We start from the raw sequence: 15,486 nt of genomic DNA, 5'->3' as shown, positions 1-15,486 counted from the left end.
TACTCGCTTCGTTTCATATTTGTTGTTGCTGGCTTAGTACAACTTTGTATTAACATGAAACCGTGCAAGACCGTAACCGGTTCTCTTCAAGATCAGGCTTCCGGTATATAAATGGAAGAATACGGCAACAATGCCATCGCTAATTTACGATTGAAGCGTTAGTGCACACGACACGATTGAAACCTTCCGTTCGATATACCTGCAACAGCAAAAAAACATAAATACCAGCAGATAAATACGATTGACACATGCTTTTTCCTTTGTTCCTGCTGGCAAAGGAGGAGGAAACTTGGAACGAACTCGTCCCATGGTTCATTGTTGCCTCACGCCACCACACACACACAAAAAGGACCGGTGAAGCAACCGAACCGTGCGTGCGTTGCAGAAGAGAAGAGACCGCGCCGGCACGAACACGAACACGAAGACGAACACGATACGGTCGCCTCCCCCGACAAGCCAGCGCCAACCCAAAGCCCACGCCACCAACACAGCCCCGCTCGCTCGCTCTCTCCATCCCTCTCTCCTCGTCTCTCGCGCGCGCGACGACAACGAGAAGCCGCGCCGCGGTCGGGGGACCCCACGCTTCCGCTCCGCTCGCCGGAGATGGAGTCCTCCGGGAGCTGGGACGCCATCGTCTGGAACCAAATCGAGGTACGCTACGCCGCCCGCCCCCACAATCTCGCCCGCGCGCGCGGCCGCCCTCCCTCTATGCACCGCCTGGCGCCGCGGCGCGGGAGTTCGGGCCGGGGAGGGCTCCGATTCCGGTTCCGGTGCGGCGCCCGGGGCCGCCGCCACGCCGCGAGCGCGCATCTCGTTCCTCCTCGCCCCGCCCCCGACAAGCGCGCGCGTAGGGTTAGGTTCTGGTCCGAGGCTCTAAATTCTAATGCGGCGCTCTGTATTCCTTTTTTTTTTCGCTTGCAGGATCCGAGGTCGCGGAGGTCCACGCAGGGCATGGAGGAGTACCTGCTCGAGGACGAGGAGGTTCACGCCCAGGTTCCGCTCAATTCCCCCAAGTTTAATTCCCTCGCCTTCCGATGAATTTCATTTTGAGACGGCATCCTCTCTGTGGCTGGAGAATTTTGCTTCCTAACCCAGTGTTCATTGTTCTCGTTACTCTGCTATCTATCACATGGCATGTGGCTAGCGTGGTGGTATGGATTGCCGTCTGTTGCGGTGGTGAACGAGTTTCTAGATTAGCGCAGTGGCATTGCACGCATCTCAAGTTCTATACAGAACAAACGGGTGCAAGTTTGATCTCCCATCGACCTAGCAAGTGGTGCCAGCCGAAAATGTGGATTCCCTATACTTTCTAGTTTCTATCCTCAAGTGGTTCGTTCTAGTTGTACATAGCATTTCTTACTAGTTAACATAAGTAAGAATGGGTCTAAAGCTGGACGCTAATTTTCCTAGGAGAAACCTGCGCTTAACACTAATGCAGTTTGCCACAGTTAAGCGGTATCATACAACATTGTCTGTCGATGCTTCCATCAATAGTAAACTACTGGAGTATGTATCCACAATTAGAATTGAGTGCAGTTGAGCATCATCTTGTCCTAAATGGAACTCAGTTACTATTTCCATTTCTTTTTGTACAACCTAACAAATTAAGTTGTCGATGTTAGCAAATTCATGAAAAACAAGTCGACTCTAAGTTTGTTCAGTAGACCATGCATTAGTTCTTCACCAAATATCAAGCACCTGACCAGAACAATAAGAATCTGGTACTGGGTCATGGGCGAAGGATGGTGTGGCAGGTCTACAGGCCGTGCTTCCAGCATCATGTGATAGATGCTGGAGCAGATTATATTGCAGTTAGTGCATTCCAAAAGATTTTCGAGGTTGTGTTACAACATATAGCAGGTCCAACGTACATAGTACTTGGCTATTTAGTGCCAGAACTGGAAATTCACTAAGGCAAAGCACCTGTGTAGCATGTATTAATCGAGTTCGAAAATAAAAGTATTCTTGAATAATTATGGAGTGGAATAAATGTGAACAGAAGAAACATGTTATGCACCGAAATGATAAACTGCCTTTTAGTACCATGCATATTCAAACTTGCCAGACAGAAAGCATTAGAGTGCTAGACAATAGCTCCACCACAAAGAACTAACATAAGTCTAAAGGTCCGAGGACAATTTGTGTTGTGTGTGAGGTGCTTCAAGGATCAATGGGCCTGTTTCTCCTATGCCTAGTTCCTCTTCCTCCCCTGCTGCTATATTTTCCTATCCGTAAAATGAAATTTAGGGAAATAAGTGCCTTACTGCCTACTGATGCCAATTTTAACATTATAAATACTTACATATGTGGGCCAAATCATTTTAGTATTCAAATCTGTAGTGACTTCATTTTGACCTCCAAGTTCTTAAATTTAAGAATAAGTGCAAACTATGAGTTAGTGGATTAATGTATTTCCAGTCAAAAACCAAAAACCTTCACTGAATGAATCCCCAATCCCATGTTTGACTTTGACAATTCTCCATCTTGATTTTGATCGCTCTTACCTCTTCTTACTTAGGGCCATGGTGTTAATCTACTAAACACAGATGAGGCTGGCATTGTTTCAGTGACAAACTTCCGTCTTCTCTTTGTGGTAAGCAATCATATCGTTATTCCATTGCTACCGTGAAAACTAATTCTACATCTTGTGATATGCCTCCTGAGCTTAAATACAAATTCCTTTTGCCATGTAACTTTCAGTTTTTTAATTACGTTTCACTTTCTACATCGTACCCTCAATTTCATTCCATTGAATTGAAATCTAGAAAAAATATTGGTTTGTTTGAACGAGCTTAGTATGTTCTTTCTTATATTTCCCCTTTATTTGCAGAGCCAGGCAACTAAAAGCATAGTAGAGTTGGGTACCATCCCTCTGACTACAATTGAGAAGTTAAATGATGTAAGCCTCCAGGTTATATTCTTAAGTTTGGTTTATCTTCTTTGGTGCATACCCACTGTTGGTTTGCTCTAATGCTTGCAACCAATTCTTATAGGTCATTATCAATTACTGATTCTGTTGCAGGATGTAAAGCTTCAATCCCTGCCACACAAGTATGATAAGAACCAGCCTCGTGAACTTCTTCAAGTCATTGGTAAGTTTGTACTTTTCAGGGATTACCTTTGAGAATCAGTATAGGACTCCTTTTATGAACTCATGGAAGTATGTACTCCCACATTCAGTATACCTCTTAAAAGAATCTGGTATACCTATATCATTCTGATGTTCTCAATATACCTTATTAATTATTCTAAGATACCTCAACACAACTAGTATGCAAAAAATAAATCATTGGACCCTTACTTTTTATACAGAAAATCATATATGTGATACCTCAACACAATGATAGCACTGATGTGAGGGGTCTGTTTACATATCATCCTGGAACTGTATTCACCATTTCTTTTATCCCCGCGACCTTAGATTTGTGATATTTTTCCAGTGTGGTACTCACAATGTCTTTGTTCTGTTACTGCATAATTCATTTTTATTTATGCTATCTGCACTTTATTTCTCACCATTTAGAAGTCCTGAAGTACAGTTTAATGACTTTACCTTTTACTTGATTATTTTTCTTTCAGGTAAAGACATGAGAGTTATTGTGTTCGCTTTTCGTCCTAGAACCAAGCAGGTGGATATTCTTTTCCATTCTAACCATCTACCAAAACTGTTGCATTTGTTTACTAATTACCCTTTTAGCTTATTCTGGAAATATTCTTGTCAGTTCCCTTAGGTTGAGCAATATCCAGTTTTAACTATGCATGGCCCGTGCCTTTATTATGCCAGCCATTTTGAGATATACTTTAAATACTTATCTTTTCAGAAAAATGAAGTATTTGACGCATTGAGAAGATACACTAAACCTGCTAATTTGTGGGAGCTATATGCATTTTCCTGTGACCCATCCACTGTTGATAAGACGTCCAATCCAAAGTCACGCCTCTTGAAGGAATACGAGCGCCTTTTTAGCAAGCAGTTTCCAAAGTCGGGCAGTGGGTTTGAAGTTGAAAAAGATTCTATGCATAAAAATCTGTGGAGGTTAACTACAGTTAATTCGAGCTATTCATTGTGTTCAACTTACCCCTCTCAATTGATTGTTCCAAAGAGCATAAGGTACTTTTCACCATTGGCAACATCATTTGCTAGTTTCTGTTCTCTTAAACACATGCTCAAAAAGTTACATATAATATATTTTTTAGTGACGAAGATTTGTGGCTAGCTTCTACTTTCCGAGCTGGTAGACGATTGCCTATTATTTCATGGTGTGACCCTGGTAAGTGCGTTCATTTTTTATCCTTTGCCAACAGTTGTATTATTTCCTCTGTAATTTGAATTCTCATTAGATCTGTATTATAACATCAGCATTTATTTTTGCAAATATGGATGGTTCATAGTTTGGTCAGTCATTTTCACCCTACCAGCTAAAAGCTTGGCACAATCACCACTGACCACTCTTGTTAGTATCTTTACTGTTACAACTTGCAAGTATATCCAAACCAGTCGATTATACTAGTAATGATGCTATTCTAGGTCTGCCAAGCAGTTACTGCTTCTGGTGGTTCAAATGTTAAATAGCCCAATAGTAGATACTATAAAATGGGAAGTTCCTGGTATCCTGATCTCCTTATTTCTTGTGAGCATGTGGTGTGAAATCTGGAGTTTGGCCGAGCCATTGGCCAAAGAGAATATTCCTTGTTTGTACATTCCACAAGCATATAAAGGAAATCTAAGTCTGTTAATATATATATATTTTCTTAAAAAATATTGAGATTTGAGTGATACTTTCATGTTGCTGAACACCAAGTCACTATTTTACATCCATGTCTAGTAAACTACGCATGTTCTGGTTGTTAAAGGTACTTAGATACTTTCAGATGGGGTCATAGTGGTAATAAAGGAACTGTGGAGGAGGCATGAGCCAGCATTTGGTTTTAGTTGTCTTGAATAGAATAATACTCAGAAAAAGTGAACTTGTTTATATTCCAGGGTCTGGAGCTGTCTTGGCAAGGTCATCTCAGCCACTGGTGGGATTAATGATGAATTTTAGAAAGTGAGCTTACATTCATCTAAATAAATAGCTGATACATGTGCTGACCTTTGAGTGCTGTTGGTCTAATCATAAGGTATTTTTCTGCAGCAATGCTGATGAGAAGCTTGTTTCTGCTCTTTGTCCCCAAATTTTTGATCCTAAGAAGCCTCCAAGGTAATCAAATCATGCTTTTCATTTCTATGTTGGTTGGGCTCTCTCTTTCGATATACATTAAAGTTTTGTCTCCTATAATGTGGCTTTACTCTATGAACACTCTTTCACCTACAATGTTTGCAAGTAAGCTGTGACATGTGTTTCTTTCTTTTTTTGATATAAAAGAATGTATGTATGCAAACAGTGCTGTACTGTTATTTATGCTATCGACTGTCTTATTGCTTTCCTTTTTTTTTGTGCACTAAAGGTTTATCCTCACATACTAAGCTAAGAATTGCATATCTGTTGACGCTTGATGATTACTTTCATAGATGATGTCATGTCATATTGAATCTCATCTACTTCTGCATTTAACAACACAGTACTCTGAGCAAATTCTAGCTAATTTAAGCCATTGTTTTTTATGCCCTCCATTCCATATTCTTAAGCACCTATTGACTCTTTCTGTTTCCTATCCGCTATGACCAGTTTTAATGCCTCCTTATGCTGCAATTCTTCTGCTTTGATGTAAACAGGAAACTATACATAGTTGATGCCCGGCCAAGAGCAAATGCTTTAGCAAATGGGGCAAAGGGTGGTGGCTCTGAATCATCTTCTAACTATCCAAAATCTGAGGTAAGATATGCACAGATTGGCCTCTATGTGTATCCTATATCATTGCTCCACATTTTTTTTATCTGTTCAATTCTTGGATCCGGAACCAGGTTCTCTTCTTAGGAATACAAAACATCCACACAATGAGAGATAGCCTTTCTCGTCTTAGGGATTATGTTGATGCCCATGGGTCAATATCATCAAACGGTACCTCTTCAGCTGTATCCCTCGTCGGGGACCGGGCAAGTATCTGATTTTTTTCATACTGTAATATCTGCATGTGTTGAGAAGCAAACATAGGAATGATAGGAATTATTGTTTTTTTCCAGAGAAATCGTGGATCAACCTGGGGTGGAGGGAGTCTTAATAGCATGACACAATTTTCTTCGATGTTAGGGGAATGGCTAAACCATATCCAGAACATCCTTGTTGGTGCTTCATGGATTGCTGCGCAAATTGCCCAGGAATCAGCTTCAGTTCTTGTCCATTGCAGGTTTTCTACTTACCTCAGTATCAATTATACATGCTAATTGAATCAATTCGCCTATATTGTACTCCCTCCGTCCCAAATTAGTTGTCCCAATTTTTTTTAAATATGGATGTATCTAGACATGTTTTAGTGTTTTTATGCATCCATATTTTAACAAACTTGAGACAACTAATTTGGGACGGAGGATAGTACTAAATGAACATCATTTATCGTTTTTTTTTCTGTGACTGTTGATGTTGCATTTAGTTCGGACATGTCATGCATGCAAGTGCTGGTATAGGATTATCAATTCATACACAACATATTTGTGAATATTTGTTCAGAATAATAACAGAGGACCTGTCGCTAATGATTCTGAAAATTGGTGTAATCAATAAGAAAAAAACAATTTTCAACCCTCAGCTATGAAAAAGTCTGCTTTTCAACCTAGAATTCTGAATTGCAAAACTGTCTAAAACATCGCCTCATTCAATTATTTTTGCTCTCTAGATTCTGTAACCATTAGACAACACTGAGATGTGCATAAGTTCATTTATGCATTGCTTTTAAGTTATAAGTAGCTGGACTCATTTGTTAAAATAATAATTATTACATGTCCCGAGATTTGTACCACTTATTGTTGAACTGCATAATCAGAACTTAAAATTGCCTTTTATACACTTGTGACCTTTGGATGGAAAATAATGGTGAAACCACACCTTTGAGAGGATTGGAATAACATTTGGAGGTCCTTCGTTTTCATTCATTTGATAGTGAAGCTAGCCTATTCTACACCCTTTTGCCGCTGTAGCTCCTTTAATCATCTATTGTACTCCCTCCGTCCCGAAAAGAGCTGCGTGCCGGCATTTTTGCAAAAAGATCCCTGCGTTTTTTCACCTGAAACCCGGAGTCCAAGCGGTACATCCCCGATTCTCCTCCGCGTCCGTCTCGCGCGATGTCTTCCACTCGCGACGGAGCACCGCCGGCGTCCCTTCGCCTTGATGTCGCCTCCCCCTCGCCGCTGCCGGGCCCTCTCCTCGCTCCCGCCGCCCCTCGTCGCGCCGCCTCCTTTCCCTAGCATCGCTGCGTTCTTCCCATAGCCTCGCCGGATCCGGTCCCAGATCAAAAAAGAGCAAACTTTTTACCTAGACATTGAGGGGAAACACAATCCTATGGGGCGTTGCTGGATCCGGTGGCGGGATTGCCGGATCCACTGCTGGAGGAGGTATCCTTCGACTTCGAGTCGTTCCCCGCGGCGGAATCAGGGCGGCGCGTGATGGTGGAGGCCGGGGCGGCGCATGATGGTGGAAGGGAGGCCCGCCTGGCGTGCGGTGGTGGGGGCGGCCGGTGGGGAGGAGCGCCGTCGATGTTGAACAGGTGCGGCCGGCGGGAGGAGCGCCGGCGTTCGCGTTTGACGACCTGACGGAGGCGGAGCGAGCTGCGGCTTCGGAAGCCCTCACCGACGAGCGGACGGAGGCGAGGGAGCTGCGGCTTCGGACGCGCTCGCCGACGAGTGGACGACGGCGAGGGAGCTGCGGACGACGAGCGGCGGCGGACAGCGAGTGTGCTACGGTCGTCCAGACGCGAAGATGATGCCTTGAATCGTACTTGTCCGAAACGTTATCGATTAGGGAGGGGTTTCTTTGTTAAATTGAATTTGACTTGCGCCTGCGCAGCTTTTTTCGGTACAGAGGGATTATCTGAGAATACGTGACAATGCCAATGGAGTGGTTGAACTATACCATCTAGGTTCCACCTTGACCCATCGATGGTGATTTGCGGTTTGGGTTGTCTGTTTTGTTGCTTTTTTTTTCCATAAAGGAGGTTAAGACTCCCAGCCTCTGCATCAAGGAGATGCATACGGCCTGTCTGTTTTGTTGCTATTGGCTTAATGTAACAGTGCTGGCTGTGGCTGCTCGTTCACTGTTTCACACCTGGGTTTCCAAAAACTGGTTATAGGAAAACAAGTCCTGGACCTAGACTGCTAGGCTCCTGCCAAGAACAGGGAAACCCATGAGCAGTCAGTTTCGAGAAAAGTTATGTCTGGTTACCTTTGGGAGCTTTTATATTCAAACTTAATCCAAAGTATAAATATAAATTAATACCCATCAGCTTTCCAAATACTGGTCCTAGTAGCGATCAGATTATTAGAGGGATTCCAAATCTTGGTTGTCTTGTTGACATCTCATGCAGTAAGTAGTGATCCTTTGAATGTAATGTTAGCTTGCCTACAGCTGCTCACATAATTTTAATTTTCGCTGTTTTTCTCTTTTGCAGTGATGGATGGGACCGCACGACCCAGTTAATTGCACTAGCTTGTTTGTTGCTTGATCCCTATTATCGAACGTTCGATGGGTTCCAGGTACAGACTGCAGAGACCACAAAGCTTGCAGTACTCCTGTAGAAACATCTGTTCCCGCTTCTCTTTTATTCCTGCCATTGAACTTTTTAGATTACATATGCCATTTCCTCAGACTAGCTGTTGCATGCGCCTCTTCAAATGATATATGCCTTCTGAACTTATGAGATTATAATGACACTATGCTCCTGCGTACTTTAATTTATCATCATTATGCTAGTTCCTGATTGCTGATTTTTTACTATGTGACTTCAATAATACAAATGACTTAGTTTTTCCGAGTGAAATATTTAACACTCTTTTACCAACCTGTTTTAGGCTCTTGTGGAAAAGGATTGGCTAGCTTTTGGTCACCCGTTTGCTGAGCGAATGGGAATTCCAACAGTAACTGAGAACGGGGGATCACAGTATGAGCTACTAAGACAACCTTCTGTTGGGAATTTAAGCAGTTCACCAAGCAGAACCTCTTTAGGATCATCAGGGTCATCCTCTAATACATCGGCTCAATCCCAGACATCAAACAACAGTTCGCCCATACTGTTACAGGTGGCCTACAAGTTATACTTTTCTTTCTTTTGTTGGGGAGATTTTATCATTGAATAATAGGAGTTGCCTCCGTCTCAGCAACTACCAACTGCTTGCTTCGATGAATAAATGTTTATATTCATTTACTTGCTCCAATTCACTAACTGCATGTACGCTATAACCTTTTGGATTATGGATTTTACCTATTGGGGTTGTAAGATTGTACAACATACCCCTCACAAGTCATGCATCTCAGAAGCTTTTATTTATTTATTTTATGAAATGATATCAGTTAACAGCATGGTGTGCTTTAATGAGCACCAATGTGTTTGAGCATTTGAGAACAACACTACCTATCATACAGTTTTGATGTGTCAAATGGTTATTCATCCATTTGTGTTTGTCTTGCAAATATATGATATTTCCCTTAATTACTTGAACTTCTTCTCTTCTAATATGGCATCTTATGTTCCAGTGGCTTGATTGTATTGCTCAGTTGTTACGTCTATACCCATCTGCATTTGAGTTTTCATCTGTAAGTCTTCTTTTCTTCTGCACCTGTATGTGTCTGCTAAAACTAGGTCTCCACATGTATATTCATCATAACCAGGACTGTTTTTGTTGCAGAAATTCCTTGCTGACTTTATGGATTGCGTCTTTTCATGTCGTTTTGGGAACTTCCTATGCAATAGGTATTTCATCTTGGGACCATCTTGGCTATTTTGTTGATATGTCATATCTGCATTTTATGATCTAGTGAAGCTAGGGGGGAACAGAGGCATGTTCATCACACTCTTTTCATATTTTTGTTTTGTCCAGAGTGTGAATTACCAGACATAAGTGGATCATATACAAAAGGAACTTGAAATGTAGGTGTTTTGTGTTTGAGAGATATTTATTAGTACGAAATTTTACAAGGATCAAACTCTTTTTAAGTTTGGCATGTATGCTTTGAATGAAAGGAACCTCTGTAAAGAGACATGATTTCGTTCTTGGATTTCCATAGGCACTTTACTGTATTGAGTATCCAATGAGGGAAACAATAAGTAGCAGGATTATAGTTGACTTAAGTTACTGAGCAATTGGACTATCTCTGAAGTTATTCTCTGGTGCTCAAATCAATTCAAAGTATTAGGAGGCTACATGCTATAATCTGGTACCCAATAATCATGTTGCATCCTGTTTTAGAATCCATCATCCACTCAATTTTAAGCTGTAAATGCGCAAATGGAGGTTGAGACTATTGATTGTGTGCCCAAAATGGGCTTGTCCAGACCATGATAGCTCTTTGATTGATCAGATAATGTTTGATTCTTTTCTTCACCTGCACTGTTTTATTTATCTTAATTGTAAAGTATTCTGCATACTAATTTCTTATTCAAAATGCAAGTGAGCGGGAAAGGGAGCAATCTGGGGTTACAAGCTCTTGCCATTGCATGTGGACGTACTTGGCTGATCTCCGGGCTTCTGGTGGCAGCTACCATGAGCACTTCAATCCATTTTATGACGCAGCTAGTTATGATGCTCCCCTAGTGCCCCCTGCTGCAGCACTTGCTCCAACTTTATGGCCTCAGTTTTATTTGAGATGGACATGTCCCCCTGAATCGCAAGGTGGTGGTCTTGAATCCCATTGGCATTCCATGAGTAAAAAATATGCGGCCTCAATTAAGGTACTTATCTCTAGCCTTCTAGCTATTTTTATTTATTATGAACACGAGTTAGGAGACAAAAAATAATGGCTGAAGATAAGTAACAATAAGAGCAATATTAGTATGTTCTATTCGAAAATGACTCTGTCATATACCCTTGGTAATGCTCTTCTATTTTTTATTTTTTCATGCAATCGTTAGGCAAAGGAGATAGCTGAATCAAGATCACGTGATATTAAAATGAGGATGGAGTCTATGCTGGCAGACTTGCAGAGGGAGAGGCGTGCAAGTAGTTCAGCCTTAGCCATGGCTCAAAAGGCTCGAAGGGAAAATGCTGCCATTAAAAGGGCAATCCAAAGTATAGGTTGCGAAGTTAATTTCTCGATAAATGAAAACCAAGTTGACAGGACCGAGGAAATGTCGTATTCATTTCGAAGGGAAGCAGATGCTGGATCTCAGCAAGATGATAATGCTGACTTATCGGTATCCATATCTGCGATTGAGGACGGTTTGGTATCAGACACACCTAGTGACCAAGTTTGCGAGTCACTGTGCCCCTTGCGCACGAGAGAGGGGTGCAGATGGCCACATGCTGCCTGTGCGCAGCTAGGAAGTCAGTTCGTTGGTTTAAAAGCAAATTTTGATGCTTTTGACCGGCTATCAATAGAGGACTGCTATTTTGGTCCAGAATAGGCGAGATCACGTGCTCAAGTCAGTTCAGATGCACTTTGACTTTTTGACAGCTGCCGGTAGATATTTTTTCCCACGGTGGCACCTCTCAGTTTGCATTAACATCAAAAGATGCACTGGGAGCAAATGAAGATTGATTATTCTGACTTGAAGTTCACGTCTAACTCGCAAGTTCCTCAGTGATGTACTAATGGTTTCTGCTGGTCAGTTGGTATTCTGGATTAGGGGTTAGTGATTCGTTGAGAGCCACCGGGGACTGAAATAGCAGTCCTTTGTGTTGTATATAGTTTAAAGCAAAATAATGCCAGATGCGAAAGGTAGCTTCTTTTACCCTTTTGTTTTTGCTAAAATTCATCTGGTTAGCTTGGGAATAAGAGCTGATGTACACCCTACGATGGTGAATAAAATGTGATCTGTCAAAAACATGGACGTTGTAGCTTTTCTTGATGTTATGACATCTTTTCATTATTATTGTAGTATCTTGTTTTGTGAAACTAAATCATGGTGTGCAATATACATACTTCTGGCACCAAGGTTAAGCATTATTTAAATTTTGCTCTTTGTTTTCTGTACCAAAACACAAAAACAGCAGGGATACACGCCTATATTTCATTTGCAGCAAAGACATTCTGAAGAATGATCACATAATTTGTCTTCAAAGCAATTGTTATAGGACCATCAAGCGCTTGCATCTGCAGAAATATTGAAAGACAATCTTCACTGTTTTCCAATCGAAGTTAGTAACTTAATTTCTAAACGGAAACCACAAATGTAGCCTGAGCTTATTTTTGGAAATTTTAAAAATGGCATGTTAAATTTTACAAAAATCTGGAAATAAGACAATGTTGCGTTCTACAAGTGTAAAATTTCAACTTGAAATACCCTTATAATCAAGGTTGTGCAAAAATGACAAAATATGACATTTATAATACTGAAAAGTGCAAATTTTTAAAACCTCAAAATCTGGATAGGGTGTTTCTGCATCTGGATGCATATACATCCTTTGTTTAAAATATTTTGAACATATTTAAAAATGTAAATAAATACAAAAAATATCTCTTATATATCTTAACATGTTACATGCTCACAAAGTTGTTTTAGCAAAAACCCAAATGTTTGGTGCTACAATAATCCATTTATCGAGCCATTTTTTTATTATCTTTTTTACATAGGGCACACAAAATATCGGTTTTATGTGAAATTTCATGTGGGCACATAGAACAAGCATCCAAAATTTATTTCCTAAACTTTTTACTCCGTAACTTTTTGAAATACGTTTTGAGTTTCTATCAAAATCTGTCAGATTTTGTTATATCTGTGCAGCCCTGAATATAAGACATCTTGAATTGAAATTCTGCACATTGGTAGAACACGGCATTGTCTACATCTCGATTTGATTTCAGATTTTTCTGAAACTATTAAATACCGATTTCGAATCTATGTCAGCTACAAGACAAGTTCAACTGCGAATTGGCCTGAACCACCTTGTTGCTCTTTCTAGCCCAGAATGATGCCATGAAAGATTGCAAGATATGCAGACATGCACACACATATTGTTTCGTGATTGAATCAAGCGTTTATCATCGCCTAATATCTCAAACATGGACAAACTCATGATTTTAGAACAAGTCATGGGGTGGGAAGGTAGAATGTTTAGGGAATTATTATTTCCTTGCTCATAGCGTCATAGCCAAACATGCAAGTGCTTGCAGCAAACACAAGCACAGGAAAAAGTATAAACTGATGCTAGTGATGAGCTGCAACAGCAGGAGCTCCTTCGGCTTCCTCCTTGGCCTTGCGAGCAGCAGCTCTAATCTGGCGTTGCTCCTCCTTGTAGATCCTGTTCCTACGCTGGAACTGCAGTCAAACACATCACAAAGGGTAAGTACATGATTTTCCTATCAGCTTATCATGGTTGTTCAAATCACTTAGCACAATAAAATGGATGTGCAGAATAATATGACTTCAGAATGGATAATTACATTCGCATTCATCTTATCAAGCACCCAAAAGTATTTCACTAACTAAGAACGAAATGGAAGCGCAGAATAACACAAGTTCAGACTGGAGACTTGTAATACTTCAATAACTATGAATGGGAAAAAATGTTCTAAGGAAAAGAAAATTACCAGGAAAATGGTCCTAAGGATCCAGGGGATTATTCCTTCCAAACAAAACATGATTCAGACTATGATCTCATCTGGCATCGAAGGATATCTTCGACCTTCTTGTGCTTGTACTAGTCACATCGTAGAACCAGAAATTCTCCTAATAGGTTATCCATCACCCGAAGCAGGAAGCTACAAGGATAACCTCCAAAAAATAGCCCCTAGCTCAAAATCCAGATAACAAAGGCAAGTAGTTGGTTATCTAAGCCACAATTTCGGCAACCATCCTAAGGGAGTAGTGAAAAGACTCCTTGTAGTTGACGAATGGAAAAGGTGAGCTTATGATTTTTTTTACCAGGATAATGGCACTAAGGAGTTGGGGGATTATTCCTTTGAAACAGCACATAATTCAGAATACGATCTCATCAGGCATGGAATGATGTAGCAAAAACTCAAATATTATTCCTTTGAATCAGCAATACTCCTAATTATTTACCCATCACCAGAAGCAGGAAGCTACAAGGATCACCTCGAAAAATTGACCCCCAGCTTGTTCCACATAATTCAAAGAAGCAAAATCTAGATAACAAAGGCAATTAGCTGGCTAACGAGCCCTAATTTCGGCAACCATCCTAAGAGAGTACTCAAAAGACTCCGATACAGCATCCTTTGTGGAACTCTTATCAAGCTCTACCTCAACACAAGGAAAGGGGGCGTGTAAGAACCCCACCTAATTTGTCCAATCAAGTCTACAATGGATTACGGCTCCCTGCGCAATCCTTATTTGCCGAAACACAGCTATGACGAATCTATTCAGAGGCCGACGATTCACAAGTATGCTACATTGACGATAAAATATGATGAACATCAAGTGAAAATGGGAACAGCCTAAACCGTGAAAATGGGGGAACCCTCCCACCATTTGGAGAAAACACATCAAGAACAATCGAGTCCTCCTCCATAACCGATACAGCCAGGGACGGAAGATCAGACATGTCCGAAATTCCGGAGCGGCTCGCCTACGAATCACACGAGGCGGCGGCGGCGGCGACGGATCTAGGCAGCCGCCGGTCAGCGTCGCGGCGGCAGATCAGACGAGGAGGGGATAGATCTCCTCCATCCATCCATCGAGGCGGGGGTGTGCGGGGGGAGGGAAGGAGTGGCAGGTATACCTCCTTGGAGTGGTGGAGGCACTCGAGGTAGTCCTCGCGGAGGAGGACGCAGTCGGAGGGCTGGCGGCAGCGGCTCATGCAGGAGCTGAAGTCCAGCCAGAAGTCGTAGCACCGCCCCTTGTTCCCGTTGATGCCCCACCCGGACGCCATCGGCCCGCTTTCTTCTTCCTCTCCGCCGCCGCCGCCCTGCTCTGTAGCCTCGTCTTCTTCTTCTCTGGCTCCGGTGGTGAGGCAGGCAGAGGACTCAGGATGTTCCCGTGCTCACTCTCTCTCCGCCTTCTTTCCCCTCGGCGTGGCGACATTGACAATGTCGGCCCACCTAACGGAAGCACACATCCTCGTGTCTGTCTCTAGTGGGCTTCGCATGCGCATCTGGGCCTCCATAACCGTTTTTCTATTCAACAAGCGTTACTTTATCTTTGTGTCGGAAATCCATTTTGGCTCATAGGTGTAGACACACCTATTGCCTCTTTTTCAGTTCTTTTGAATGGGGAACCTCTCGAGAGTTTTAAGCCAACTCGGGGTATCCGCCAAGGTGATCCAATCTCTCCCTATTTGTTCCTGTTAGCAGCGGAGGGCCTTTCGTGCCTTTTAAAATCAAGAAGTCAGTCATCGATCTTAAGTGGAATCAAAGTGGCACCGTCAGCTCCGATGGTAAGCCACTTGCTCTTCGCGGATGATAGCCTGCTGTTTTTCAGAGCTAATGGGGAGAGTGCATT

The 15,486-nt window shown here is 42.0% G+C and overlaps 2 protein-coding genes across 2 annotated transcripts; one reads left to right on the top strand and one right to left on the bottom strand.

Annotated features, from left to right (window-relative positions):
* Window positions 1-545: 545 nt before the first annotated feature.
* On the top strand, window positions 546-11,986 carry LOC124659889 (phosphatidylinositol-3-phosphatase myotubularin-1-like). The gene is made up of 19 exons (XM_047197730.1): window positions 546-651; window positions 922-993; window positions 2,519-2,593; window positions 2,831-2,899; window positions 3,023-3,092; window positions 3,580-3,629; window positions 3,822-4,111; window positions 4,198-4,271; window positions 4,985-5,048; window positions 5,136-5,201; window positions 5,717-5,816; window positions 5,906-6,037; window positions 6,125-6,288; window positions 8,542-8,626; window positions 8,942-9,169; window positions 9,624-9,683; window positions 9,776-9,840; window positions 10,539-10,818; window positions 10,999-11,986. Exons 1-19 carry the CDS (start codon window positions 604-606, stop codon window positions 11,488-11,490), a joined length of 2,484 nt encoding a protein of 827 aa, XP_047053686.1. The 5' UTR covers window positions 546-603; the 3' UTR covers window positions 11,491-11,986.
* Window positions 11,987-13,020: 1,034 nt separating this feature from the next.
* Window positions 13,021-14,929, bottom strand: LOC124680294 (NADH dehydrogenase [ubiquinone] iron-sulfur protein 5-B). Its single transcript, XM_047215368.1, has 2 exons — window positions 14,768-14,929; window positions 13,021-13,344 (listed from the first exon to the last, which is right to left on the bottom strand). The coding sequence occupies exons 1-2, from the start codon at window positions 14,915-14,917 to the stop codon at window positions 13,234-13,236; spliced, it is 261 nt and encodes an 86-aa protein (XP_047071324.1). The 5' UTR covers window positions 14,918-14,929; the 3' UTR covers window positions 13,021-13,233.
* Between the last annotated feature and the right edge of the window lie 557 nt (window positions 14,930-15,486).

This window comes from Lolium rigidum, chromosome 1 (genome assembly GCF_022539505.1).
Source record: "Lolium rigidum isolate FL_2022 chromosome 1, APGP_CSIRO_Lrig_0.1, whole genome shotgun sequence".
In the NCBI taxonomy this organism is placed as follows: Eukaryota; Viridiplantae; Streptophyta; class Magnoliopsida; order Poales; family Poaceae; genus Lolium; species Lolium rigidum.
Note: the sequence above shows the minus strand (reverse complement) of the source record. Positions and strands in the feature narration are given on the sequence as shown.

Coding starts and splice junctions, on each gene's coding strand:
- LOC124659889 (XM_047197730.1), top strand. CDS start 604: ATGGAGTCCTCCGGGAGCTGGGACGCCATCGTCTGGAACCAAATCGAG. Junction 652..921: donor TCGTCTGGAACCAAATCGAG/GTACGCTACGCC, acceptor TTTCGCTTGCAG/GATCCGAGGTCGCGGAGGTC. Junction 9,841..10,538: donor GGGAACTTCCTATGCAATAG/GTATTTCATCTT, acceptor TCAAAATGCAAG/TGAGCGGGAAAGGGAGCAAT.
- LOC124680294 (XM_047215368.1), bottom strand. CDS start 14,917: ATGGCGTCCGGGTGGGGCATCAACGGGAACAAGGGGCGGTGCTACGAC. Junction 13,345..14,767: donor GCCTCCACCACTCCAAGGAG/GTATACCTGCCA, acceptor GTTTGACTGCAG/TTCCAGCGTAGGAACAGGAT.